At 39.0% G+C, this 27,509-nt stretch overlaps 1 protein-coding gene across 2 annotated transcripts in view; it reads left to right on the top strand.

The window, feature by feature from the left end:
• piezo1 (piezo-type mechanosensitive ion channel component 1) overlaps nucleotides 1–27,509 on the top strand; it is a 193,781-nt gene that overhangs the window by 123,323 nt on the left and 42,949 nt on the right. For both annotated transcript variants that reach the window (XM_049471026.1, XM_049471025.1), the window contains 23 exons: nucleotides 457–553; nucleotides 2,309–2,418; nucleotides 4,651–4,911; nucleotides 5,473–5,578; nucleotides 6,879–7,060; nucleotides 7,259–7,407; nucleotides 10,187–10,345; nucleotides 12,142–12,248; nucleotides 13,433–13,596; nucleotides 14,398–14,574; nucleotides 14,834–14,959; nucleotides 15,885–16,085; nucleotides 18,180–18,384; nucleotides 19,279–19,383; nucleotides 20,578–20,734; nucleotides 21,320–21,563; nucleotides 21,721–21,817; nucleotides 22,123–22,288; nucleotides 24,180–24,269; nucleotides 24,419–24,495; nucleotides 25,576–25,668; nucleotides 26,420–26,520; nucleotides 26,836–26,950. In XM_049471026.1, coding sequence (XP_049326983.1) covers nucleotides 457–553; nucleotides 2,309–2,418; nucleotides 4,651–4,911; nucleotides 5,473–5,578; nucleotides 6,879–7,060; nucleotides 7,259–7,407; nucleotides 10,187–10,345; nucleotides 12,142–12,248; nucleotides 13,433–13,596; nucleotides 14,398–14,574; nucleotides 14,834–14,959; nucleotides 15,885–16,085; nucleotides 18,180–18,384; nucleotides 19,279–19,383; nucleotides 20,578–20,734; nucleotides 21,320–21,563; nucleotides 21,721–21,817; nucleotides 22,123–22,288; nucleotides 24,180–24,269; nucleotides 24,419–24,495; nucleotides 25,576–25,668; nucleotides 26,420–26,520; nucleotides 26,836–26,950 — 3,289 coding nt within the window. The remainder of the gene's footprint in view (nucleotides 1–456; nucleotides 554–2,308; nucleotides 2,419–4,650; nucleotides 4,912–5,472; nucleotides 5,579–6,878; nucleotides 7,061–7,258; nucleotides 7,408–10,186; nucleotides 10,346–12,141; nucleotides 12,249–13,432; nucleotides 13,597–14,397; nucleotides 14,575–14,833; nucleotides 14,960–15,884; nucleotides 16,086–18,179; nucleotides 18,385–19,278; nucleotides 19,384–20,577; nucleotides 20,735–21,319; nucleotides 21,564–21,720; nucleotides 21,818–22,122; nucleotides 22,289–24,179; nucleotides 24,270–24,418; nucleotides 24,496–25,575; nucleotides 25,669–26,419; nucleotides 26,521–26,835; nucleotides 26,951–27,509) is intronic.

Genomic DNA, 27,509 nt, shown 5'->3' with positions numbered 1-27,509 from the left:
GCCGCTTGTCTTGTTTTTTCTCCTGCACGAGCCTAATTGTTAATGACCTTCAAAAAAACACCGTAATTATCCAAATCTAACTCACTACTGCCACCTACAGGTGCCTAGTGGTAACACACATTTCTAGTGCCATTACTGTATACTAATACTGGCCCATACAATTGCTAAGGAGGTTATCTCATCCTCCCCTCCCTTGTGACTCACACACACAACGCACACACACACATGCGCTTTGTCTGTATGCGCAAAAAAAAAAGTTTTTTGAGTGGCTAAAGTAACGTGCAGTAACGGGGTGTGGGAAATGGTAACGCCATTATAAAATTATAGTCAGAGTAATTAGTTAGATTACTCCTTACTGAAAAAAGTAACAGCGTTTATTTTAATGCCGTTACTCCCATCACTGCTCACTTCTCTGTGCTTCTGATTCCTCTGTATTTCTGTGTTTCTCTTCCACAGCAAATGCTGCTGGCCTCGGGGGAGAGCCCTGGGCAGGAATCCGACCCAACTAACACTAAAGAACACGTCACTAACGGTTCCGGTCAGCATGACCTCGGTATGCAGAACCTTATTTTACAGTTCAGCTTTTAGAGAACTTTAGTAAAGTTTCGCTCATATTTTCAAACTTCTAAAAAAAAGTTATAATACATATCAACGCTGTCCAATACAAAAAAAACACGTATTTCCAAAACAGCATCTTTACAGGAGAGAGAAAAAACCTTGCAAACGTTTAATGGAAGTCAATGTTGAAAGGCACAGTGTAAGGGACACTTTGTCTGTTCAAATTATATGGTAAAGTAAAAATTGGAGATAAGTGTTTTTCCTTGGACAGCGACGATATACACTCAGTTTTAGTACACAGCTATTTTTATTAGTCCAGTAGCAGACAAGCTGCTGTTTTAGCTTCTATATCATCTTATCAATTAGACCTCGTCTAATTATTTTCTTCTCTGCTGAAACTGAGACTCAGTCCAATCACGTTAAGCTGAGCTAAAGGCTAAAGCTGTTTCCATGTGGGTCAGCCAGACGTGACTCTTCCTGTAGCAGTTTTTTTCTACAGTTTCTAAGAGTCTTTTTTGAAGGTGTAGGAAACAGTACTCATAATACTTTGGAAATTTTAAAAACATTTTTGAAATTAATTTTCATAGCTCAGTTTATTTCCATTGCTACTAACCAGCTGTAAGCTGTCAATATCCCATTTTTAGTTATGCTAATGCTAATGCTAATTCTGCTGCACCCAGCATTCGTGTAAACTGGAAATCTAAGCTTACTGTTAATCAATGGAGGTGCTTAACTCACCAGAAGAAACAGTTTTCAGAAGAGAAATCTGTATAGATTCACATCAAGCACTCATTTTAATTTGAAAGAAAAAAATATATATATTTTTTTAATATTACAGTTTTGTTTCTTACTTAACCTTACTTAATTTAGTTATCCCAATCACCACCACCCAGCTGCAAGATCTGCTGAAGTACAAAGAAAAAATTGCATCACCCCTGTTCCTTACTAGTGTCGCATAATGCGCCTTATGCAATAGACCAGGGGTGTCCAAACTACAGCCCAGAGAGGGTGCGCATTTCTAGCGCAGAAAAACGGGCCAAAGAGTCTAAAAGCGGAGAGGGTGCACATTTCTAGCGCAGAAAATGGGCCAAAGAGTCTAAAAGCGGAGAGAGTGCGCATTTCTAGCACAGAAAAGCCAAAGAGTCTAAAAGTTGCCGTAATTAAGGAGTTTAATATTAAGAGACATCATGAAATTAAACACCAATTTGAAAAATCTTAGTTTACACAACACTGTAAAAGATAAAGATAGTAAGTCAAGTAAAATGGTGTGTAAATGAAATAATCAGGAAAATGTATTATTTAAAGTGCTACATTTCATTATTTGTTTTATTACAGAGTCTGTGGCCCGTGACTTCAAATATATTTCTCCTTCTGGCCCCCAACAAAAAAAGTTTGGACACCCCTGCAATAGACATTTATTAATAGTGCACCTCATAATGTGATGTGCCTTATTGTGCCTATGTGACTATACACAATTCGATGACACCCCTATTTTAATATACACTTCATAAATCAGTAGAACCCTGTTACTGCTATTAATTTACTGCTTTTAACACAAAAATGCTCTTTATGTTGCTTGGCAGCCTGTGCCAACTGTTAACAGGTCCCATATTTTATCAGAATGACTGTTTATTGCATTCATAATCACTTCTTATGCAAAAATAATGACTGATAGTGAGCAATATGTATTATTATGATTATGTGTGTGTGTGTGTGTGTGTGTGTGTGTGTGTGTGTGTGTGTGTCACAGGGCTCAGTACGTCAGCGGTGCAGCAGGAGGAAGAGGAGGACAGTGCTCTGCTCTTAGTGGGCAGGATGATCATGCAGCAGAGCTACATCTGTGCTCTCATTGCCATGATGGTACATCACCCGCTTTCTCTCATCCATCTGTTACTGTTTATGCAGTATGAAATATTTTATAACAGCAAGCAGAAGTTTGGAATCACTTCTTCTGAATGGAACATTAATAGATGCTGTCGTCTTTATACAAAATGATAAAACATAATTAATTGGTGCCATATGGCAGCAGCAGTTAATACTGTAGCTCCAGTCTGGAGTGTGTACAGTGGTAGTAAATTAATAAATCAGCAGCGGATGCACATCCATATGGCAACTATGTATAGAGAGCATTTTTACACATTTGTTTATATATTTCAGTTATTTGTTTCTTTTAAAACAGTAGAATATACTATTTTTCAGGTTCAAATATAACCTAGACAAAAAATATATATATAAATATATATATATCAGTGGCGGATGCTGGTCTTTCAAGGAGGGGAAGCTCAATTTCGGCCTACATCTTAACATATGTAGTTTTATTTATACGTAAATTCTACTCTACCAGAGATTTATTTTTTGTAAACAAAAGGCATTATTTTCAAGTTTTCACTACACAACAAAAAGGTACCCATTCTTTACATTGAACAATTACATAAAAAAGACCCTATGACATGAATAACTTAAAATGATAAAAAAAAAACATTTCACAAAATCTTTAAAGTTGGTAAAGTAAAAAATGCAGGTAAATTTATTTTCTTTTTGGACAGTTTTAATTTCCTTGAATAATCCCTTTATTAATTTAAATTATTTAAATTATTTTTAATAATAACACAATACTTATTACTGGCCCCTGTTCATTTATGTCCTGAGATAGTTTCATCAAGAGGAATGGCCATCAGTACATTTTATTTGTTACAGCACTTCCAGTCAGCCAGCTCCCTTTATCACACCAGAACAGCTGAAAAGACCTGTTACTTTTCCCCACCTTTTACACCAAATTAATCTGAGCAGTTGATCTTCCCTGCTGTTTAACTCTTAAGTTTTTCTTTGTAAGGAAGACTATCAAACGGATTTTTCCACTAAAAGATCGCTGATTCGCACATTTCGCTGTCAATCAAAAAGGGACTCCGCCTCAGACAGGTCATCCAATCATCATGCAGAAGCTGAGCGTCCGGGCCGGCCGAGGCCAGCCCACTGCCCCATAGACCCCCAGAGACGCTGAGCGTCCGATGGGCGGGACAAAGCCCAACATTTATCCAGTGACTCGTCTCGTTTCCCCGCGCGCTTTGCTCCGCTATTGAAGTCTGTGCACTGTTTAAAGCAGCGCTGTGAAGCTGCAGGAATGAGTGAGAGGAAAGCCGCGGCGTTACCAGTGATAAGAAGCTGATTCTGAACTAAGTTCAGCGCGGTGTAGTGCATATTTAATCAGTGACATGTACACACAACAGTATATATTTAATCACTTATGTTTTTACATTTTAGGGGAAGCTGAGCTTCTCTTGCAGTCATAGAGCAATCGCCACTGATATATATATATATATTTATATATTTTTTTTTTTTCATTTTTTTTTTTTTCATGAACATTCCTATCCTGTTCTGGCTAAAATGAGACACTAGCTGTGTAAAAATGTCTTTATTGACATATTTGTGTATTTTTAACAGCAGTTTAGCTCCAACCCTGTTTTTATTCTGAAACTAAAAGGAGTATTTGAGACTGTGCTATTATCAAACCAATCAGAACGCATTTAGAATGGCAAGGCGTATCACAATTCTCATTGTTATCTTACACTCTACCCACAGTCTATTTTTATATCTTGTACTTGCGTTGTTTAAATAGCAACAGTGTTTCTGAATATATCTGCACTGATGGGCGTGGTGGTCTGGAAATGAGGTGTGTTCAGGTACATTTCTGGTGTATTGCTATCTTGACAATGGAAAACACAGGTGCACCACTGACTTAAAACAACCTAGACAGCTGTCAACAGTCACAAGTTCATTGCTACCTCGGCAACCATCAACAGCAGTACACAAACCCATAGTCCATGCCTGTTGGCAGCTATGCTAACTTTTACATAAACAATAAACACAATGAACGAGCAGATCAGTTTCCTCTACTGAGAAGTAGCTGCGCCGTTAAAATAGCAATTCTCCAAATCAAAGCAAACCTAGCTCTTAAAAGAAATGGCAGAAGACATGCTTGGTTTGGTTTATTGCATGTTATGCCTAAAAAAAAAAAAAAAAAAAGATTAATAACAAGAATTAGCACATTTATTTTGTGTGTTTTGAGCTGTGCTCCTCCGTCGCCCCCTGCAGGTGTGGAGTATCACCTACCACAGCTGGCTGACCTTCGTGCTGCTGTTGTGGGCGTGTCTGATCTGGATGCTGCGAGCGCGCCGACACTTTGCCATGCTGTGCTCTCCGTTCATCCTGCTGTACGGCCTGGGGCTCTGCTGCCTACAGTACGTCTGGGCCATGCACCTGGAGCCCGAGCTGCCCCAGCACGTGGGCTACATGAGCCTGAGGCAGATGGGACTGGACCGAGCGACGTACCCCTGCCTGCGCCTTGGAGCCATGGTGAGCACAGTGCATGCTGGGAAATGGAGTTTATAGTAATATGTAAAAAATGTAGATGGTAATATTTACAGTAATATTTACAGTAAATTTGCTGTACTATTTAAGTAGAATTACTCAATTATGTATATTTTTACTATTTAAAAAAATGGGAGAGGTAGTTTGGAATGGGCACTGGGTGATGTATGGGTTTAGAGGTGTGGCAGCTACAGCAGCAGTAGTGTGCCTCTGATAGCGGTGAGACACAGATGGTTAGACATCAGCAAGGGGGGTTATATTATTGATTGACTCATGGATTTGCATATTGTGAGTGCCTGAGTTTCAAAGTATACAGCATCCTCCACACCTATAGCACAGTTGAACCTGAAAGGGGACTGCAGAGGCAGAAATTACCACAGTAAAAGTGTTATTTAAAGGTTAGGAAATGTTTATTAAAAAAATTAAGCAGGACTGGTATGTTCTATTTCTTCAAATGAACACATTTCAGCTATTAATAGAAAAAAATATGGTCTAGTGGCTCTTTAATACACAATTGCTGTGTTTGTTGCTCTTTGTTTCCCTCAGCTGCTTTTCACTCTGACGTTTTGGCTGCTTTTAAGACAATCAGTAAAGGATATTTTCTGGAGGAAGAAGAAACAGACGGCTCCACTGCAGGAGGTCACCACTGGAGGTGAGAGAGTGGCAGACAACATACATACAATGCTTTAAATAAATATTTTTTCTGTCCTTTTGTTTTTGATTTTTCTAATTTTTATATAAAAACAATCTGAACCAACCTAGCCCTATGTAAAAAAAACTGACTAGTGATAATTCTAGTTTCTGAATTAGTCAGTTTTACTAGCCACAACCAGGCCTGCTTACTACCAGACTTAGAATCAAGAAATCACTTAAATGAAGCAGCTAACAGGTCTCAAAAAGCAAGAAGAAATAGAAAAAAAATCAATAACAGTTGAGAAAACAAAGTGATTGATCATCTATGAGTCTGGAAAAGGTTACAAAGTCATTTCTAAAGCTTTGAGACTCCAGAGAATCACAGTAAGAGCTATTATTCACCTATCAAGAAAACATGAAACACTGGTGAACCTTCCCAGGAGTGACTGGCCTACTGAAATTACTCCAAAAGGGCATGAATAACTCATCCAGGAGGTCAAAAAAGAACCCAGAACAACTTTAAAGAACTGCAGGTCTCACTAAAGCCTCAGTTAAGGTCAGTGTTAATAATGCAGCTATAAGAAAGAGACTGGGCAAAATAGTATCCAAGGCAAAAATCACTGCTGACCAAAAAGAACACAAAGGTCAGTTTAACGTTTGCCTAAAAACATTTTGATGATACCCATGAGACAATAGTGGAACTTTTTGGTTGGTGTGTGTCCTTTTACATCTGGCATAAAACTAATGCAAAATTTCGGAAAAAGAACATCATACTGAACATAAAACAAGGTGGTGGTAGTGTGATGTTCTGGGGCTGCTTTTGAATTCTACTCTCTACCAGGATTTTATTTTATTTTTTACCTAGAAGAATCTATATATCTATAAGTATAAAACATATTCTGGTTTGTTTAAAACTTTTTGTTTAGAGTAAAACTCTGCATATGTTCCTGTATAGCTTAAATATAATCTTTACTAATACATTTACAATGTAAAAATCATAAAAAGGAAGAAAACACACTGAATGAGAAGAGGTGTGTTCAACCTTTTGACTGGTACTGTATATGTATGTATTTCCAGCTCCTGCTGATAATGTTTATGGTTTAATAAGTGTATAAGTGACCATTTAAGTTCCATAAATCCTTTGTACACTTGTTATATACAGTATATATATATACACAATTAAATCCTGTATAAACACACTATTAGTTGTTTAAAGAAGAGCAAACAGTTAAGTGTGTATTTAATCTGAGACACGCTGATCTACAGAGTTCTGAACCTAAACCAGTTCCTCCAGTCACCTCCTGTCCTCTCTGCTGTAGAGAACACTGGGCGAGACGACTCTATTCTGAAGCTGCTGGGCCGAGTGGTGATGAGTCTGTACGCTAAGTACTGGATCTACGTGTGCGGGGGCATGTTCATCATGGTCAGCTTCGCCGGGAAACTCGTCGGCTACAAGATTGTCTACATGTTGCTGTTTCTGCTCTGCATGTGTCTCTACCAGGTAAAGACGATTCATACTGGTGGTGTTGCTTTTTTCTGATGCCAGAGGGGGTGTTTTAACACTGGTCCTGAATAAACGAATCCACACCCAGCATCGATTCTGGGCCTGTTTGTGGGGGAGGGGCTTATTATGGTGGTTTGTTTCCGGAAACTTATTTCCACCACAGTGTGCCAACACTCTCTCTTTGGTTTTTTGTAGGTGTATTACTCCCTGTGGAGGAGACTGCTGAAACCCTTCTGGTGGCTGGTGGTGGCGTACACCATGCTAGTGCTCATCGCTATCTACACCTACCAGTTTGAGGATTTCCCAGACTACTGGAGAAACTTCACCGGCTTCACAGAGGAACAGTACGTCATTCATTACATTTAAACGGAAATTAGGCTTTATAAATCCACTGTTTTTGTATAATTGATTAATAAAATGACTAATACTCAAGGAATTAATAAACAATTAATTATTTATCATCTAAACGTCATAGAGCATTATAGAGTGCCCCCTATGCTTCTTATAGTGTGTTATAGTCTGTCAGAATGCCTGTATTGATTATATAAATGTTATAGAGCATTATTGAGCGCCCTCTATACTTCATTCAGTGCATTACAGCTGTCAGAATGAGTGTACTGATTACATGAACATTATAAAGCATTATAGAGTGCTCCCTATGAGTCCTTTAATGTATTACAGTCTGTCAGAATGAGTGTACAAATATTATGAATATTATAAAGCATTATAGAGTGCCCCCTATGCTTCCTATAGTGTATTACAGTCTGTCAGATTGACTGTATTGATCATATGAACATTCTAGAGCATTATTAAGCACCCTCTATGCTTCCTATAGTGTATTTCAGTTTGTCAGAGTGACTGTATTGATTACATGAACATTATAAAGCATTATAAAGCGGCCAATATGCTTTTTATAGTGTATTACTGTTTGTTAGAATGAGTAAACAATAAATATGAATATAATAAAGAATTATTAAGTTCCCTCGATAATTCATATAGTGGATTATAGTCTGTCAGAATGACTGTACACATAATATAAACATTATAGAGCATTATTGAACGCCCTCTATACTTCATGCAGTGCATTACAGTCGGTCAGAATGAGTGTATTGATTGCATGAACATTATTAAGCATTATAGAGCGCTCTCTAGGAGTCCTTTAATGTATTACAGTCTGTCAGAATGAGTGTACAAATATTATGAATATTATAATGCATTATTGAGCCCCCTCTATACTTCATGTAGTATATTACAGTTTGTCAAAATGACTGTATTGATCATATGAACGTTATGGAGCTTATGCGTCTTATAATGTATTGCAGTCTGTCAGAATGACTTTGTAGATCTTTTAAGCATTAAAACATGTTCTTTAATGCTCTGTGGTATTAATATGACTGTTAAAGTGGCCAGTCTAATCCCAGCTATTTTTGGGTTGTTAAATATGACTATGATGATGATGATAGAGATGCGCTTGTGAGAGAGAGAGAGAGAGAGAGAGAGAGAGAGAGAGAGAGAGAGAATGATGATTGCTGTGTACATGCTGGACAGGATCTGATTGAGTAACAGCATGGGCGAGTTTGTTTGCAGGTGTTATACAGCTATAAATTTGAGTTAGCTAAGCTAATGTACATTTACACAGGCTTATTGGACTGAGTGGGAGTGTGTGTGTGTGTGTGTGTGTGTGTGTGTGTATTTTGTGTGTGTGCATGTCTGGGTGTGTAGCTTTGTGGTTCTGTTTCTGTTTCTGTTATGTATGTAGAACAAACTGAACATTAGTTCCGTTTTTTTTTTTTTTCCCCCAGACTTAATTGTTACACTACATAACAATTTAACATATACAGCTCTGAAAAAAAGAGGACACCACTTAAAAATTATGAGTTTCTTTAATTTCACCAATTTGAAAACCTCTGGAATATAATCAAGAGAAAGATGGATGATCACAAGCCATCAAACCAAACTGAACTGCTTAAATTTTTGCACCAGGAGTAAAGCAGCATAAAGTTATCCAAAAGCAGTGTGTAAGACTGGTGGAGGAGAACATGATGCCAAGATGCATGAAAACTGGGTTATTCCACCAAATATTGATTTCTGAACTCATAAAACTTTATGAATATGAACTTTTTTTTTTTTATTGCATTATTTCAGTTCTGACTGTTCTGCATCTGTGTTGAGTGTGTTTTTCTAATACTTTGTCAAATGAAAATGAATAAAAAAAAAATAGAAAACTTGAATAATCTCCATAAACTTTGCTTTCGTGGTCAGCACAGTGATATTTGGAATGTTTATACTAGTACATCTCAAATAATAAGAACATAATTGAAAAGTTACTTCATTTCAGTAATTCAGTTCAAAATGTGAAACTCGTATTTTCAATAGATGTATTACACACAGAGTGATCTATTTTAACAGTTTATTTCTTTTATTGTTGATTAGTATGGTTTACAGCCAATGAAAACCCAAAAAATCATAGAATATTATATAAGACCAATTTGTACTTTTGGCAGTGTGGGCAGTGTGTCAAGTCCTGCTGGAAAATGAAATCCACATCTCCATAAAAGTTGTCGGCAGCAGAGGGAAGCATGAAGTGCTGTAAGATTTTGTGGGAAAACAAAACTGCACTGACTTTAGACTTGATAATAAAACACAGTGGATCAACACCAGCAGATGACATGTCTCTCCAAACCATCACTGATCATCAGTAAATTTTACATTTCATTTGTAAATCAAGGGAGCAGAGTCTGGAGGAAGAGTGGAGAGATACACAGTCCAAACTGCTCGAGGTCTAGTGTGAAGTTTCCACCAATCAGTGATGGTTTGGAGAGACATGTCTGTCATCTGCTGGTGTTGATCCACTGTGTTTTATTATCAAGTCTAAAGTCAGTGCAGTTTTGTTTTCCCACAAAATCTTACAGCACTTCATGCTTCTCTCTGCTACTGACAACTTTTATGTAGATCAGGATTTCATTTTCCAGCAGGACTTGGCCCACACTGAACACACTGTTGAAAAAAAAATCTATTGTTATAATTAGCGTTATAACTACATTGCATTACAACTGTGCAACTTTGATAATAACAATTACCTTAAATTTTTACTGACCACGCCCCATCATTGTCCCCCCTCAGGCTGTCAGATATTGGTCTGGAGACGTTTAAGCTGTCGGAGCTTTTCACCAGCATCATGATCCCCGGCTTCTTCCTGCTGGCCTGCATCCTGCAGCTGCACTACTTCCACAAGCCCTTCATGAAGATCACAGACCTGGAACACGTCACACCCCTGCACAGGTACTTACACTCACACACACACACACACACACACACACACACACACACACACAAAACACATATATACACTTTAAAAGTTTAAAATTTATTATATTTAAAAGATACTGACTTATAGATAGATAAGGACAAAAATTGCCCCACCAACCCTACACCATAACCCCCCCTCTACCAAACTTTAAGCACCAATGCACAGTGCAGTCAGACAAGAACTGTTTTTCTGGCAACCGCCAAACCCAGACTCGACCATCAGATTACCAGATGAGGAAGTGGGATTAGTCAATCCAGTGGCAGCATGGTTTACACCACTGCATCTAACGACATTTTGCATTGCACTTAATGATGTAAGGCTTGGATGTAGCTGTGCTCAGTCATTGAAACTCATTCCTTGAAGCTCTCAGCGCTCTACTCCAGGGGTCGGCCATAGGCAAGCATGAAACATCTGGCCCGTGAGGTGGTTTGAACTATAATGAATGATAATTCAAATAAATAAATAAATAAATAAATAAAAAGCTTCTCTGGTGAGCTTTTGTTTACGTCCCTCCCCGTCTCTCTGTCGTGCTCAGTGTCACTTTAGTTCTGCTTCCTATCTTTTTATAAGGGCGTTTTTTCCCTGCTGTGTCACAATTCACTGGTCAGGGCAGCGGTACAATACACTACCTGTGCCCTGACCAGTGAATTGTGACACAGCAGGGAAAAAACGCCAGGGCAGCGGTAGTGTATTGTACCGAGACCCTGAAGACACAGGTTCAATCTTGCGTAAGGAGTCTATTAGCAAAGTCTCAGGACAATCTAACCAATCAGATTCATGATTTTCACTATGGGGGTGGGGCCATGGCTGTCTAACCCCTTCGCAGCGCTCTGCTGAAGGTGTTACGCGTTGCTTAGTGTAAAACGGAGTGCATGCTGGATTAATTTAATAGTTAGCGAACTTTAATGGAATTGCGACTGAAAATCAGACAGATATTGTGTCATATTAAATTAAAAGGCCTTTTTAAAGGTTGTCCTCCAATGTGAAACTAATTCACAAATATAATCCATCTGACTGGTGAGTTTTTGTGTGTACTTAATTGTTATATCAGTCCTAGTGCTGCTGTTTTTCTGTTTGGTTGGATTATTAGACTGATCTTTGTTGAACGGTTGTACTTGTAGGCAAATTAAGCTTTTATTGTTGTGGTCTATTGTACAGTTTTGTAAGTTGTAGCTGTATTTGTGGGCGGTCGGCTGGCGGCAGGTTGGGGGTGGGGGGGTATGGGTGGGTGGTTGCAGAAGGGGTACCCACTATATTCACTGCACGCCACTGAACAACCCTCTGGGCTGGAGAGCTACTAGTTTAATTAGTAGCACTCCATCTCATTACACTTCAGTTTCCAAAACAGATTTTATTATTTTTTTAAAGGCTTGCAAAAAAATCTGTCCTGTGGCCAAACTTAATGGCCGACCCCTGCTCTATTCTTTTTGAGCTAATCTAAAGCCAAATGAAGAGAGCTAAGACCTAATAACTAAGACCAGCTATCGTATAATATGTGTATTTTAGGTTTGAATCCTTGGCTATGCTGCTTTACCATCAGCAGCCGGAGTCCGAGAGAGCACAGTACCTTTGTGATGTTGGTCAGCACAGTTATCTGTTGGTTAATGTACCAGAGCTGGGGATCTGGTGCTTTCCTCAGAGTGTGTTGTGATGCTACCAAGTGGTGCTGCATATGAATAACGATTGGGACTGCTTTTTGTACATGTTCCTATAAATATACGTGTGTGTGTGTGTGTGTGTGTGTGTGTGTGTGTGTGTGTGCATACAGGAGGAGAACAGCCCCGAGGCCGGAGGTGCTGCAGAGTTCTGAGGGAGGGGGGTTTGAGGAGGAGGATCTGCAGACGGATCTGGGAGATGATGAATCAGAGGATGGTGGTGAGAAAAACAGCGACATGAACTTCAGTCAGTGACGAGCTCTAACCTGTCCTTAACCCTGAAACAGCCGTGAACGCTCAGTGATTCACCCGCTCAGCTGTGATTAAAGACCATCTGACACCAAATCACACCCACTAATCACATTACCTTATAGAGCATGAACAGAAATACACTATATGCCAAAATATTTGTGTACAGCTCTTTTAATCAATGCAGCATTCAGCTACCACTTTAAAATAAATGTTTAAAGGGCCCTACCGCTATCATTTGGAGGTCGCTGGTTCGAATCCTGGGTATGCAGCTTGCCATCAGAGCACAATTAGCCTTGCTCTCTCTGGGTGGGTACAGTAGATGGTGCTCATTCCCCTCATCACTCCTAGGGTGATGTGGATCAGCACAAGGCTGCGTCTGTGAGCTGATGTATCAGAACCGAGTCGCTGCGCTTTCCTCCAAATGCGCTGTGATGCTACTTGGAAATGCTGCATCAGCAGCAGTTCAAAAAGAGGCGGAGTCTGACTTTACATGTATCAGAGGAGGCATGTTTTGGCATCACTAGTGATAGGGGGATATACAGCTGAGTAGCAGGTTAATGGATAGGACAATTGGTCAGGCTAAATTGGGAAAAGAATGGAAGAAAATTTGGAAAATAAATAAATGTAAAATATAAATTATTATTAAAATATTTATTTTAAAGGAGAAATCCAGTGTGAAATGGACTTGGGATGTAGTGAAACATAATAACAAGTACAAACTTTTGTAAAATAGCCTACCCCTGCTTACTCCTATTATTTTGAAATACAGAGCATTTAGCCGATGCTCCCAACAGGCTTACAATGCTAACAATAGGGGCATATGTCCATTTTGCTATATATTGTATTGTTATATTGTTATTTTTCTAAGTTGTATTGCACTGTATTGTACCAATACATGGCGTCAAATATCACTTATTATTATTATTATTATTATTATTAATATTATTAATTATTATTATTATTATTAATTATTAATTATTATTATTTTTTATTATTATTATAGCCACTTAACCCAGATGCTGTGAAGTATCATACAGAATTGTCTTGGGATCTATTGAGTATCGAGATATCATCAATATTGTGAGCAGCATATCGTGAGATGCTCTATGATTCCCACCCCCCTATTCATCACTGTCCCCCCTCTTCCCGCAGTGATGGTGCCCAGTAAGTGGGGGCTGGTGATGGACAGGCTGATGGTGCTCTTCAGGAAGTTCTCGGATATCCTGACCCTGATCCAGGCTTTCCTCTGGAGGATCCTGGAGCTCCACATCCTCAAAATCGTGGCCTTCTTCGTGGTGTGGGTGGCGCTGCTGGAGGTGTGTACTGATGCTCCAACCACAGGGAGATCTCTGCACTGTAAACTGATACACTGTAGATTGTTGTAGAACAGATGGGTATATAAAAAAAATACAGATTTTAGAATTATATGTCATCACTGATTTGCAAAAAAAAAGGAAAAATATTGTTTTTTTTTCTGCAATAGTGCATATATTGGAACTTTCCTATTTGTCTATTTATCATAAAACCTTTATGCAATATATTGTATATATATTTAAAGAATTTTTTATTGGTCCCTTCATCATAACATTTTAAAAAGATTTTTATTCATTTTAAAACCTTGCTATTGGTCCTTTTACCATTTTTTTTGTAGTAAAACATTTGATAAGATTATACATATACATAGTGAAATATTGATTATTTTTTATGACATTTTAATATAATATAATAATAAATTTTCGGGCATTTCTATTGGTTAATTCTTCGTGATTTCTTTTTATTACAGTTTGTATACAATTATATACTGTATATTCTGGAGCATTTCTATTGCACGATTTGTCAAGAACTTTTTTGCAATTTGATGGATTTTTATTGGGCCATTAATAATGATTTTTTTTTTGTTAAACAAATTGCATAAAGTTTAATGGATCCTTGCCACTGTTGCCAACACCACTTTGGTGCTTATTCATAAAAGATTTGGATCCATATCTTTGTAAAGCTGCTTTGTGACATAGAAATATACTTTTTTTATTGACTTTAATTGAATATAATAAAACATTTTTTTTATCTCATTACATTTTTATCTCTTTCTTTCTGTATCTCTCTCTGTCTGTCTGTAGCCATCTGTGATGAATCTGGTGTTGGTGGTGTTGTGGTCCTTTGCGATGCCGTACGCTCGATTCAGACCGATGGCCTCCTGTCTGTCCACCGTCTGGGTCTGCGTCATCATCGTCTGCAAAATGCTCTACCAGCTCAGCATCGTCAACCCGAACGAGTACTCCAATAACTGCACTGTGGTACGACACGCACCCGTCTACCTTTAATTAACTCTATATAGCATTAGAATACTAAACCCAGATAAACATAAAGTCAGTGATCAGTGAGAGTGTCTACCTGTAACTAACTCTATATAGCATTAGAATACTAAACCCAGATAAACATAAAGTCAATGATCAGTGACAGTGTCTACCTGTAATTAACTCTATATAGCATTAGAATACTAAACCCAGATAAACATAAACACTATCTGTCTCTCCATCTTTCTGTCTCTTTCAGCCTCTTTCTAATGAAACCAGTCTAGAGATGAATGAGATTGTGAACTCCACGCTTTATAAAGACCCGGTGGATCCAGCAAACTGGTTTGGGTTCAGGAAGGCTGCCACTGCTCTGGGATACAGTAAGGTGAGATATCACTTGTGTCATTAATCGGGCATCATTTATTTAAACTCACCCTAGAGTTCAGCAAAACTCATCACACAGTTAAGTATTTGGCAGGTATATAAATAGGTAGCGGGTAGTGTTCCTCTTGGTGAGTGGTACTCCATGAATGCTAGATATGTTACCCAGTTGTCAGACTTTGGGGACAGACTTTGCCTTCAGCCAGGCATCTTCACCATCATTTGCAAATTAATTGCTTATCCTAGAGGTTCACTTACACACTTTTAGAACTTGTGTGAAAATCTAATGATGGTTAAGATCATATTTTTGCAGAAATATAGATTTTTATTAATTTTTTAAAATAATTATCAATTACCCAACCCACTCATTAGGACTCCCCCTATCACTAGTGATGCCCCAACACACCAGGAGGGTGAAGACTAACACATTCTTCCTTCGATACATGTGAAATCAGCCCCCGCTTCTTTTCAAGCTGCTGCTGATGCAGCTTTGCCGAACAGACAGCACGCTTGGAGGAAAGCGCAGCGACTCGGTTCTGATACACCAGCTCACAGACGCAGCCCTGTGCTGATCAACATCACCCTAGGAGTGATGTGGGGAGAGAGCGCCATCTACCCACCCGGAGATAGCAGGGCCAATTATGCTCCCTCTGAGCGCCAGCAGCTTGATGGCAAAACTGCATAAGCGGGGGTTTGAACCTGCGACCTCCTGCACATAGTGCCAACGCTTTAGACCGCTGGACCACTCGGCGCCCAAATATAGGTTTCCAAATAAGGTTTCAAAAACTTTCAAGCATCACTATATAAAACTTTGTTTAATTCCAACTATCAGCTCTTGTGAGTGCGTATTTTTGTTAGTGTATATAAACTAAATTAGAATTTGGATCTGTTCTAATCTTCCTGTTATGTGGTTCTGTGTGTTGTGTCAGAATCACCTGCTGGTTCTGCTGTTGCTGGTGTTCGAGGCGACGGTGTACCGGCACCAGGTTCATCACTACAGGCAGCTCCAGCGCTCTCCACCCACCATCCCCGCCATCTTCCCCCAGGCCACACGAGACAAACTGGACCAGGGTCTGCTGCCCTGCATCAAATACCTGCTCAACTACAGCTTCTACAAGTTCGGCCTGGAGGTCCTTCAGAATCCTTTTATATATTTATATATCATACAAATACATAAAAACATTGATTATGAATTACCTTAGGCCAGGGGTGTCCAAACTTTTTTTGTTGGGGGTCAGAAGGAGAAATATATTTGAAGTCACGGGCCACAGACTCTGTAATAAAACAAATAATGAAATATACCACTTTAAATAATACATTTACCTGATTATTTCATTTACACACCGTTTACCTTGACTTACTATCTTTATCTATCTTTAACAGTGTTGTGTAAACTAAGATTTTTTATAAATTGATGTTTAATTTCATGATGTCTCTTAATATAGAAAACTCCTTAATCACGGCAACTTTTAGACTCTTTGGCCCGTTTTTCTGCTCTAGAAATGCGCACCCTCTCCGCTTTTAGACTCTTTGGCCCGTTTTTCTACGCTAGAAATGCGCACTCTCTCCGCATTTAGACCCTTTTACCCTGTTTTTCTGCGCTAGAAATGCATACTCTCTCCACTTTTATACTCTTTGGCCCGTTTTTCTGCTCTAGAAATGCGCACCCTCTCCGCTTTTAGACTCTTTGGCCTGAGTTTCTGTGCTAGAAATGTGCACCCTCTCCGCTTTTAGACTCTTTGGCCTGATTTTCTGCACTAGAAATGCACACTCTCTCCGCTTTCAGACTCTTTTACCCAGTTTTTCTGCGCTAGAAATGCGCACCCTCTCTACTTTTAGACTCTTTGCCCCGTTTTTCTTCGCTAGAAATGCACACTCTCTCCACTTTTAGACTCTTTGCCCCGTTTTTCTGCGCTAGAAATGTGCGCCCTCTCTGCTTTTAGACTCTTTTGTCCCGTTTTTCTGTGCTAGAAATGCGCACCGTCTCCACTTTTAGACTCTTTGGCCCGTTTCTGACACCTAGCGTTCAAACTTTGAATCTCACATTATAAAAACCTGCTTAACAGCGGGCCAACTTTCATTCTATTTCTAAAAAACCTCGCAGGCCGCTCCAAAAAAGGTTTGGACACCCCTGCCTTAGGCCATGACTTGTCTAAGTTGTGTGAGTGACATTAATTGAACATGGCATGGTCAGGTGGAGTTGGTGTGAGGTCTGATAGTGGGTGCAGATGGATGGGACGTTTCATTTCTGAAGTTTTAAAGTGTGGGCAATTAACATAAATATAATATGCTGTACCAGTCAAAAGTGTTGGACAATCCTCTTCTCTTTCAATGTGTTTTCTTTCTTTTCATGATTTTTTAATGTGTAAATTTTACATTATAACACAGTTAGTTTCATACCTGCAATGTGATTGGCTGAGAGGCGTTCTATGAGTGCCATTATCAGCCGGTAATGCACTGTAACCAAAGCTCTCCATGTATTACTCCGCCACATACAGGTAAGCGCTTATAAACCAAACAGTGCTACAGCTACAAACAGAGCAGCAAGGGTACTACTGTATTTTAACTTGCGGAGTTTTTATATTTTCTCGTCCTCCTTACCTCAAAATCTTTCAATAAACAGTGATAATGGAACTGTGGTATAATCGCAATAATACACTAGAGGTTCGTACTATAACGTGTGTGCCAATATTTATACGTTATAGCACTTACTCTCGCGTATTATTGTATCACATTTATCTTTGAGGACAGATCTGCACACTTTTGGTATTTTAATCTCAGTGTCTTCATGAGGGAGAGTCACCTGGAATAGTTTTCTCAGCGTCTTGAAGGAAGGAGTTTCTGGAGGTGCTGAACAATACTTACTGCTTTTCCTTCACGCTGTGAAGCTCCAGCTCATCCCAATTAAATCACCTCAAATCACCATCTCAGTTCATCAGGTTTAGATCAGAGTATTGGGTCAGGTGGAGGACTAATACTTTTTTTTTTTACTGTTTACTATGTAATTCAATATGTGTCCCTTAATTGTTTTTATGTTTTTAATATTAATCTACAACGTAGAAAATAAATTAAATAAAGAAATAAAGAGAATCATTTGAATAAGAAGAGGTGTGTCCAAACTTTTGACTGGTACTTATGTAAGGTTTATCACTTAGTAGCTATTCTAAAATGATAGAATTCTTAAAATATATTTTGCTCTTCCTTTCCTTCCTTTCCTTCATTAGATCTGCTTTTTGATGACGGTGAATGTGATTGGCCAGCGTATGAACTTCCTGGTCATTTTCCACGGCTGCTGGTTGGTAGCGATCATGGTGAGGCGGCGGCGAGCGGCCATCGCCAAAATCTGGTCCAAATACTGTCTATTCCTCGTCATCTTCATGATCTACCAGTACATCCTGTGTGTGGGCATCCCTCCGGCTCTCTGCATTGGTCAGTCTAACGTCCACCAACCAAAATTCTCTAACATCAATTTATTTTTATTTAAACACAACAATATAACTATGCCAGACATTTACTAGAGAGGTGTAACAAGGTTTCTGCGGGTCTTTAAAAAATCTTAAATGAAAATCTGGGTATTTAGGGTCTTAAATTGTCTTAAATTTACTGTAAATTTGCTGTAGGTATTAACATTTTAGATGGTGCGTTCAATGCTGCTAAAAAAGCACATGTTAACTTGTGTGGCAAGTTAGCTACATTACAGGAGAGAGAACTAAGATTAGCAGAGAGCTAGCTAACATTAGCAGCGAGCTAGCTAATGTTACCAGGGAAAGAAGTAAGGTTAGCGGAGAGCTAGCTAACATTAGCAGAGAGCTAGCTAATGTTACCAGGGAAAGAAGTAAGGTTAGCGGAGAGCTAGCTAACATAAGCAGCGAGCTAGCTAATGTTACCAGGAAAGAAGTAAGGTTAGCGGAGAGCTAGCTAACATTAGCAGCGAGCTAGCTAATGTTACCAGGGAAAGAAGTAAGGTTAGCGGAGAGCTAGCTAACATAAGCAGCGAGCTAGCTAATGTTACCAGGGAAAGAAGTAAGGTTAGTGGAGAGCTAGCTAACATTAGCAGCGAGCTAGCTAATGTTACCAGGGAAAGAAGTAAGGTTAGCGGAGAGCTAGCTAACATAAGCAGCGAGCTAGCTAATGTTACCAGGAAAGAAGTAAGGTTAGCGGAGAGCTAGCTAACATAAGCAGCGAGCTAGCTAATGTTACCAGGGAAAGAAGCGTATTATTTCTGTAATTTAACTGTATATCCTTAGTTAGTTAAGTCTGTTAAAGGTATTATTCAGTTTAACTGCTTTATTTTTACTGTATATGTGCCTGTATATTTTATAGATTATCCATGGAGATGGAAAACCTCAGTCACCATCAACTCAGCTCTGATCAAATGGATCTACCTGCCCGACTTCTACACCATCCCCAACTCCAGAAACCTCATCGGTAAGGAGAAAAGCTTTAGCAGAACTGTCCGATGAGTTTCTTTGATTTTACCAAATTGAAAACCTCTGGAATATAATCAAGAGGAAGATGGATGAACTTGAATTTTAGCACCAGGAGTAAAGGCATAAAATTATCTAAAAGCAGTGTGTAAGACTGGTGGAGGAGAACATGATGCCAAGATACATGAAAACTGTGTTCAAAAACCAGGGTTATTCCACCAAATATTGATTTCTGAACTCTTAAAACTTTATGAATATGAACTTGTTTTCTTTGCATTATTTGAGGTCTGAAAGCTCTGCATCTTTTTTGATTTCAGTTATTTCTCATTTTCTGTAAATAAATCCTCTAAATGACAATATTTTTATTTGGAATTTGGGAGAAATATTGTCTGTAGTTTATAGAAGAAAACAATTTTCATTTTACTCAAACACATACCTCTATGTTTCAGTAATAGCTAAATTAGAGAAGCTGATTCAGAAACTGAAGTGGTCTCTTATAATTTTTTTTTTTTTTTACCAGAGCTGTATGTGTGTAGTCTGATTGATAATTTTTTGAAACAAAGGCGATCCAAACTATCTAAACTATGAGTCTGAATTACTAAAGTTACGGTTTCATTACTCCACATGGTGGCGCTAAAATCAAATGAATAGGGTAAATAAACCAGAGGTGAAGAATACTGGTTGTTAAACATGGCGGTGTTGCCGTTCTCCTTCAGTTGTTCACCGACTTGTGTTTCAGAACTTTTGAACTGGACTGTTCTTCGCGCCTGACACTCTGGCTGAAACTCCACCCTCTTTGACTAGGTCTGCCTAACAACAGAGTGATCTATATTCTGATTGGCTCAACGAGAGTACATTATAATATACAGCCGATGGTTTGGCAAGCGTGAGAAACACCATGTGTGGCGTGTGAGCGTGTGAACTCGCTGAGGTGCGTGTGTCACACGCTCAAAGCATGAGACTTAAGAACACTGATTTTATCCTCTTAAGTAACATATCAAAGAGAACTGTCTTGTGATATATCGATTATTACAGTATCACAGTATTGTGATATCATCGTTATCGTGGGCATCATATTGTGAAAATATTGTATCATGAAATCATGCCCTGATTCCCACCCGTAATACACTCAGATGCTGTGTGAACATTTTAAATGTAAATTATATTGTTTGTGTGTGTGTGTGTGTGTGTGTAGCGGACTTCCTGCTGCTGATGTGTGCGTCTCAGCAGTGGAAGGTGTTTGAGAACGAGAAGAAGGAGGAGTGGATGGTGTTGGGCGGAGAGAACAACGATAACCCCGACCCCATGGACGGACTGCCCTTTAACCCCGCCCCCAACTTCATCAACTGCAGGTACTGCCTCATTACTTACTGCACCCACTGCAGCGCCACCTGCAGCCCTGCCGCATTCATGCAGGAGTTTCTCATTCTGACACATGCTTTTAAAATATCAGCTTCCTTTGATGTATTGTGTGGATGGTGTGGAATTGTTAACCCAACTCCAAAAATAATTTCCTTACATACATACCACTGCAATACACTTTAAGCTGTTAGAACGTATTGAGACGTTATCAAAAGGAAACTGAATGCATTTAGTTGTCTTTTGCCCTTGCTAAATTTTATGCAACCTTATATTATTTATTAGAACTTATTTTTGTTATTGTTTAACTTCCTAAGTCATTGAAAAATAATATGTGATTTTTCATAATCAAAAAATATAAACAAATGTAAATCGTGTTGGTAAAAAAAATGTTAATTCAACTGTTTAATTTATTTATGATTATTATTTATTAAGATCTATACACGTAAGGAAGATAAAAGAGGAGACTGAAGGGAGTAAACCCAAAATTAACTGAAAGAGGCTACAGTAAAAGCCTGAAAAAGCATCTCTCTCTCTCTCTTTCTCTGTATCTCTCTCTCTCTCTCTCTCTCTCTCAGGTCGTATTTGGACATGATGAAGGTTCTGGTGTTCCGCTACATGTTCTGGTTTGTGTTGGCGGTGGTGTTTGTCACGGGTTCTACTCGGATCAGTGTGTTTGGGTTGGGGTATCTGCTGGCCTCTTTCTTCTTCCTGCTGTTCGGAACCCGACTGCTCATCAAACGCTCCTGCACCCGCCTGCTGATGTGGGACTGTCTCATCATCTACAACGTCACTGTCATCATCTCCAAGAACATCCTGTCTGTGAGTACACACACACACACACACACACACACACCCACACACCCACCCACACTATACACACACCATACACACACAAAATTACTAGACAGAAAGACTTGTTTCTGGATGGCTGTGAGTCTTTATTAACCATTGTGTGTGTGTGTGTGTGTGTGTGCAGATTCTGGCGTGTGTGTTTGTAGCTGATATGCAGGCTCGTTTCTGCTGGGTGATTCAGCTCTTCAGTCTGGTCTGCACAGTGAAAGACTACTACGATCGTAAGTTCATCAAACTTCTATTAAAAAATGTATTAAAAAATCATTATTTATATAAATTATAAGTTAAGTGTGTATTGTACAATGTGGTCAGGAATCATAAGGCTAAACCATATTGATGTAGGCCATATGAGAATAACTGCAACAGGCAGTGGTTCTCCCCCACTAGTGAAGCCCTTATTAACCATCTAACCCAACACCAAGAGGGTGAACGACCCCCTCGACCACTAAACTAAATATATGTATTTATATGAGATGTTTGTGAGCTTCAGTAGACTGTAAAATATATATGGTGTTGTGATCCACAGCTGCGTCTCTGAATGATAAGGAGTGCAGTCTGCCGGTAGAGGAAGCTGGTATTATCTGGGACAGTATCTGCTTCTTCTTCCTCCTGCTGCAGAGGAGAGTCTTCCTCAGCTTCTACTTCCTGCACGTGACCGCGGACCTGCAGGCTTCAGCACGCCAGGCCTCCAGGTGGGAGTTTACTGGAGGGCTGTAACTAACAATTACTTAGATTTTTTCCCTTTTATCTGATTAATGAAAAAAAAAATCAACAAATGAATCAATTATTAATCAGATAAAAATGGGTGAAAAGGCCAAATTTGATTTCCAGCACATTGTATAATAAATTAAACTGTCTTTTACTAATGCTGTTAGTGTTTACACAAAGAATTAACATTTTACATTAATTGTATTATTAATTTAATTTAATTATTTAATAATACGATATCAGTGTAGGTAATGTAACCACTTGCACGCAACGTTAATTAAGGTGAAATGGAAAACTCACTAAACGCGAGTGAGATATAAGCAGATCTTGTTTAACTACTCTAGCAGCCTCTAGTAGCCTAACTAGAACTTGTTGCTAACGTTAGCTTGGCTAAAACTGTGCCTTGTTTTGGATCTTCTGGTTGAGCTGCCACATTTAAGGTGGAATTTAAGGTGAAAGCGAAATCTTGTGGGGGAAATGCTAATGGTAACTGGTTCGCTAAACATGAGAAATCTTGTTTAACTACTTTAGCAGCCTCTAGTAACATTAAGTGAGAGAAAAAATTTAATTAACTTTCTCCAATCTTAGTGTTAATCTCTTCCCCAGTTGCTTTAATATGTATCCAGCTTTATGGCACTTTACTCTAACGGCATTGGTTTGCTTGCTATAGACCCAACTAATCAATTATACTGGTAAACAGATTAGTTATACTGGTTGACCAGCACCAGAACTGTCCTAGAACCATCCCAAAGCTTTCTGTTAGCTGCCATAAACTTAAAATCATATGTCCCAAAATGTTTAAATGCATTTTTAACGTTAACGTTGTATTTAATTGTATATTTTTTACTGCCATAATTTCATCAATAGTTTTTTTTTTTTTCCCTGGTACATTGACATCCATCCACATCTACTCATCCACCATTAGCCAGTGAGTTGTGCAGTTTCCCTGATTACAGTTGCCACTTTTGAAGCTCCACAGTTGACTGACATGGCAATCCACCAGTCGCAGTTATTTCATTGTTGACCCTGTGTTGAAACGTGGGGTCTTTAAACAGACTGTACACTAAGCAAATTAAAAACTCCCAGTCGTAGTTCAATCAGTGGTTTCCTCATCATTCGTTTACCACATGGAAACGCTCTATCCTGAAAGAGCTTTAATCATTTTTTTTTTTTTATCGTTTCTGGGATACTGGGACGGTGTTAGTCTGGAGCTCGGTGCTGATCCACCAGCTTGGTCATGTTGTTATACTGGTCAACGCCTAAACCATGCTAGTTCACAGGCTTAGTGACCAGTTACATCAACAAAATTAAATGAAAACCTGCGATTATATTAGTCAAAAGGTAAAAAAAAAAAAAAAACTTTTCAACCAGCTTACCCAATTTGACCAGCTTTTTCTCCCCTGGAACCTTTCAGACCAGTGCTAAACCAGTAAAACCATATTAGTGGCGCAGAGTGGTCCAGCGGTCTAAAGCGCTGCCACAATGGGCGGGAGGTCGGAGGTTCAAACCCCCGCTCATGCAGCTTTGCCATCAAGCTGCCGGCGCTCAGAGGGAGCATAATTTGCTCTGCTCCCTCTAGGTGGGTAGATGGCGCTCTCTCCTAGGGTGATGTCTGCAGCACAGGGCGTCTTTGAGCTGATGTATCGGAGCCGGGTCGCTGTGCTTTCCTCCAAGTACTCGGTAATGCTGCATCAACAGCAGCTCGAAAAAAAGCGGTGGCTGACTTCACATGTATTGGAGGAAGCATGTGTTCGTCTTCACCCTCCTAGTGATCGGGGGAGTCCTAATGAGCGGGTTGGGTAATTGGCTTGATTAATTGATTGTGTTTGCTTAAGCTGTATGTAATGTGTTTTCTATGTGTGTGTGTGTGTACAGGGGTTTCGAGCTGTTCAGAGCCAGCATCATAAAGAACATGCGTTTCCACAAGCAGGCAGAGAAGAAATCCATCCAGCAGCTGAAGAACTCGTGAGTTCTGGACATTATCATATACACTACACATAATTTGGGTTTAGCGTAACAAAATATATTACAATATCTATGTTGTGTTTTGGACATGGTGTAGTACAGTTAGTGTACAGTAAGTGTATCAGTGTGTGTGTTTGATATCTCTACAGGATGCAGCGAATCCGTGATAAACAGCAGAAGTATAAAGAAGGTCGGAAACCATCTGAAAGAGAAGAACAGCCGACAGGTATAAAATCACCATACATACATCTCCCCTGTTAAACCTGTAGTTAATAATAATCTTTTAAATCAATTAGTCTCGGCTTTTAAAGGGTTAAACAACTAATTTTGTTCCATCAAGTTTGTTAAAGTCAGTATGTTTAATCTGAACCTTATTAATATTCATATGAACCATATAGAGTCTTACAGAGCGCCCCCTACTCTTGCTGTGGTGTATTACAGTCTGTCAGAATGACCATATGAATCATATGAACCTTATATAGTAGTATAGAGCACCCCCTGCACTTGCTAAAGTGTATTACAGTCTGTCAGAATGACCATATAAGGCATATGAACCATATATAATATAGTGTATTACAGTCTGTCAGAAGGATCATGTGAATCATATGAACCTTATAGAGTATTATAGAGCACCCCCTGCAGTTGCTGTAGTGTATTACAGTCTGTCAGAATGACCATATGAATCATATGACCCATATAGAGTATTATAGAGCACCACCTACTCTTGCTGTAGTATATTACAGTCTGTCAGAATGACCATATGAATTATATGAACCTTATAGAGTATTATAGAGCTCCCCCTACACTTGCTAAAGTGTATTACAGTCTGTCACAATGACAATATGAATCATATGATCTTTATATAATATTATAGAGCGCCCCCTACACTTGCTGTAGCTTAATACAGTCTGTCAGAATGACCATATGAATCTTTTGAACCTTATTTAATATTATGGAGCGCCCCCTACTCTTGCTGTAGTGTATTACAGTCTGTCAGAATGACTTTATGAACCATATGAATCTTATATAATATTATAGAGCGCCCCCTACTCTTGCTAAAGTGTATTACAGATTCTCAGAATGACTATATAAATCATATGAACCTTATAGAGTATTATAAAGCGCCCCCTACACTTCCTGTAGTGTATTACAGTATGTCAGAAAAACTTAATGAAACATATAAACCTTATAGAGTATTATAGAGCGCCCCCTACACTTGTTGTAGTGTATTACAGTCTGTCAGAAAAAAACACAATCTTGTAAGTGTGATGAGATCCTCATATCTGCTCTACTGTTCTTCACTCAGAGTCTCAGGAGGAGCTGGAGAGGAAACAGAGGAAGGAGAGGAAGACCTCCAAACACAAAGAGTGGCACCGACCCTGGATAGACCATGCTACTGGTACACACACACACACACACACATACACACACACAAACACAAGCTTTACAAACTTACAGTGTGTTGTTGTTATTAAATGCCAGTAAAATAATTAAAACATATTAGATTTTTTTAAAAAGTACATACAGCTCTGGAAAAAAATAAGAGACCACCTCTGAATCAGTTTCTCTGATTTTTATATTTATAGGTTTATGTTTGAGTAAAATGAACATTGTTGTTTTTTTTTTCTATAAACTACAGACAACATTTCTCCTAAATTCTGTATAAAAATATTGCATTGCAAATTACAGAAAATGAAAAATGGCTGGAATAACAAAAAGGATGCATAGATTTCAGACCCCAATAATGCATCATTTATATTCATAAAGAGTTCCGAAATCAATATTTGGTTTAATAACCCTGATGGTTTTTAATCACAGTTTTCATGCATCTTGGCATCATAATCTCCTCCACCAGTCTTACACACTGCTTTTGGATAACTTTATGCTGCTTTACTCCTGGTGCAAAAATTCAAGCAGTTCAGTTTGGTTTGATGGCTTGTGATCATCCATCTTCCTCTTGATTATATTCCAGAGGTTTTCAATTTGCTAAAATCAAAGAAACTCATTATTTTTAAGTGGTCTCTTATTTTTTTCCCCCTGAGCTCTATATTGGCTAGTCTGATTATTGATTGTGTGTTTTTACAGTGTGTGTTGTGAATCTGTGCTCAGCAGTGAAAGATTGATACACTGTGTGTGAATCTCTGTTGTAGTTCTTCATTCTGGAGATTATTACCTGTTTGAGTCGGACAGCGGCGAGGAGGAGGACTTCTCAATGGGAGAGCAGAAACAACCCAAACAGACTGCCTTTCAGGTAACACACACACACACACACACACACACACACACACACACACTCTCTATATTCACTGTCTTGCTACCACTATGCAGGCTACACACATGCCCCGTGCATTTAGCATAAGAGTCTTTTAAAGAGACAGTGTACACATTACTGAATACTGGCTGTTGCATACTTCCCCCAGGCCATTAAAATGGTCATCCCCCTATTGTGAGCATGCATGCAATACCAAGCACTTCCTGAGATTTTGATACTCAGCAAATTAAATTCTAATTCAGAAATTCTTACAACCAAGCTGAGATGCTTACAATGTGTGTGTGTTTTCTATAGCTGGCGTATCAGGCGTGGGTGAGCAGTGCTAAACATGCTCTCCGTGAACGACAGAGGAGACAGAGAGAGCAGAGACTGGAGAGAGAGAGACAACAAGCCGGATCACAGGCCTCAGGTCCACCCACACATCCATACACACACGCACACACACACATTCCTTATTGTAGATTTGGAGACGTGCCAGAGATTTCTCTAAGTCTTTAGCTGACACTCTAGGATTCTTCCTCACCTCATTGATCATTCTGCGCTGTGCTCTTACAGTCATCTTTACAGGACTTTACCACCATGCCTAGAGAGAGAGCAGCTCCAGTAACAGTGCTGAACTTTCTCCATTTGTAAACCGTCTGTCTTACCGTGGACACATGAACATCAAGACTTTTAGAGATACTTTTGTAACCCTTTCCAGCTTTACACAAGTCAGCAATTCTTGAATGTAGGTCTTCTAAGAGCTCTTTTCTTAAGTGTGAGGCATGATTCACATCAAGCAATGCTTCTTAAGAACAGCAAACCCAAAACTGGTGTGTGTGTGTTTTTTTTTTTTTTTTGTGGTATTAGTTTTAGCAGACTGTGTTTGTCTATTGTTGTGATTTAGATGAAGGTCAGAACACATTTAAGGACCAATCTTTGCAAAAATTCAAGTAAAGGATTAGATGCTTTTTCTTGCAACTGTATAT

Source organism: Astyanax mexicanus, chromosome 23 (assembly GCF_023375975.1).
Source record: "Astyanax mexicanus isolate ESR-SI-001 chromosome 23, AstMex3_surface, whole genome shotgun sequence".
NCBI lineage: Eukaryota > Metazoa > Chordata > Actinopteri > Characiformes > Acestrorhamphidae > Astyanax > Astyanax mexicanus.
The sequence above is the reverse complement of the archived record's forward strand: the minus strand, read 5'-3'. Positions and strand labels throughout refer to the sequence as shown.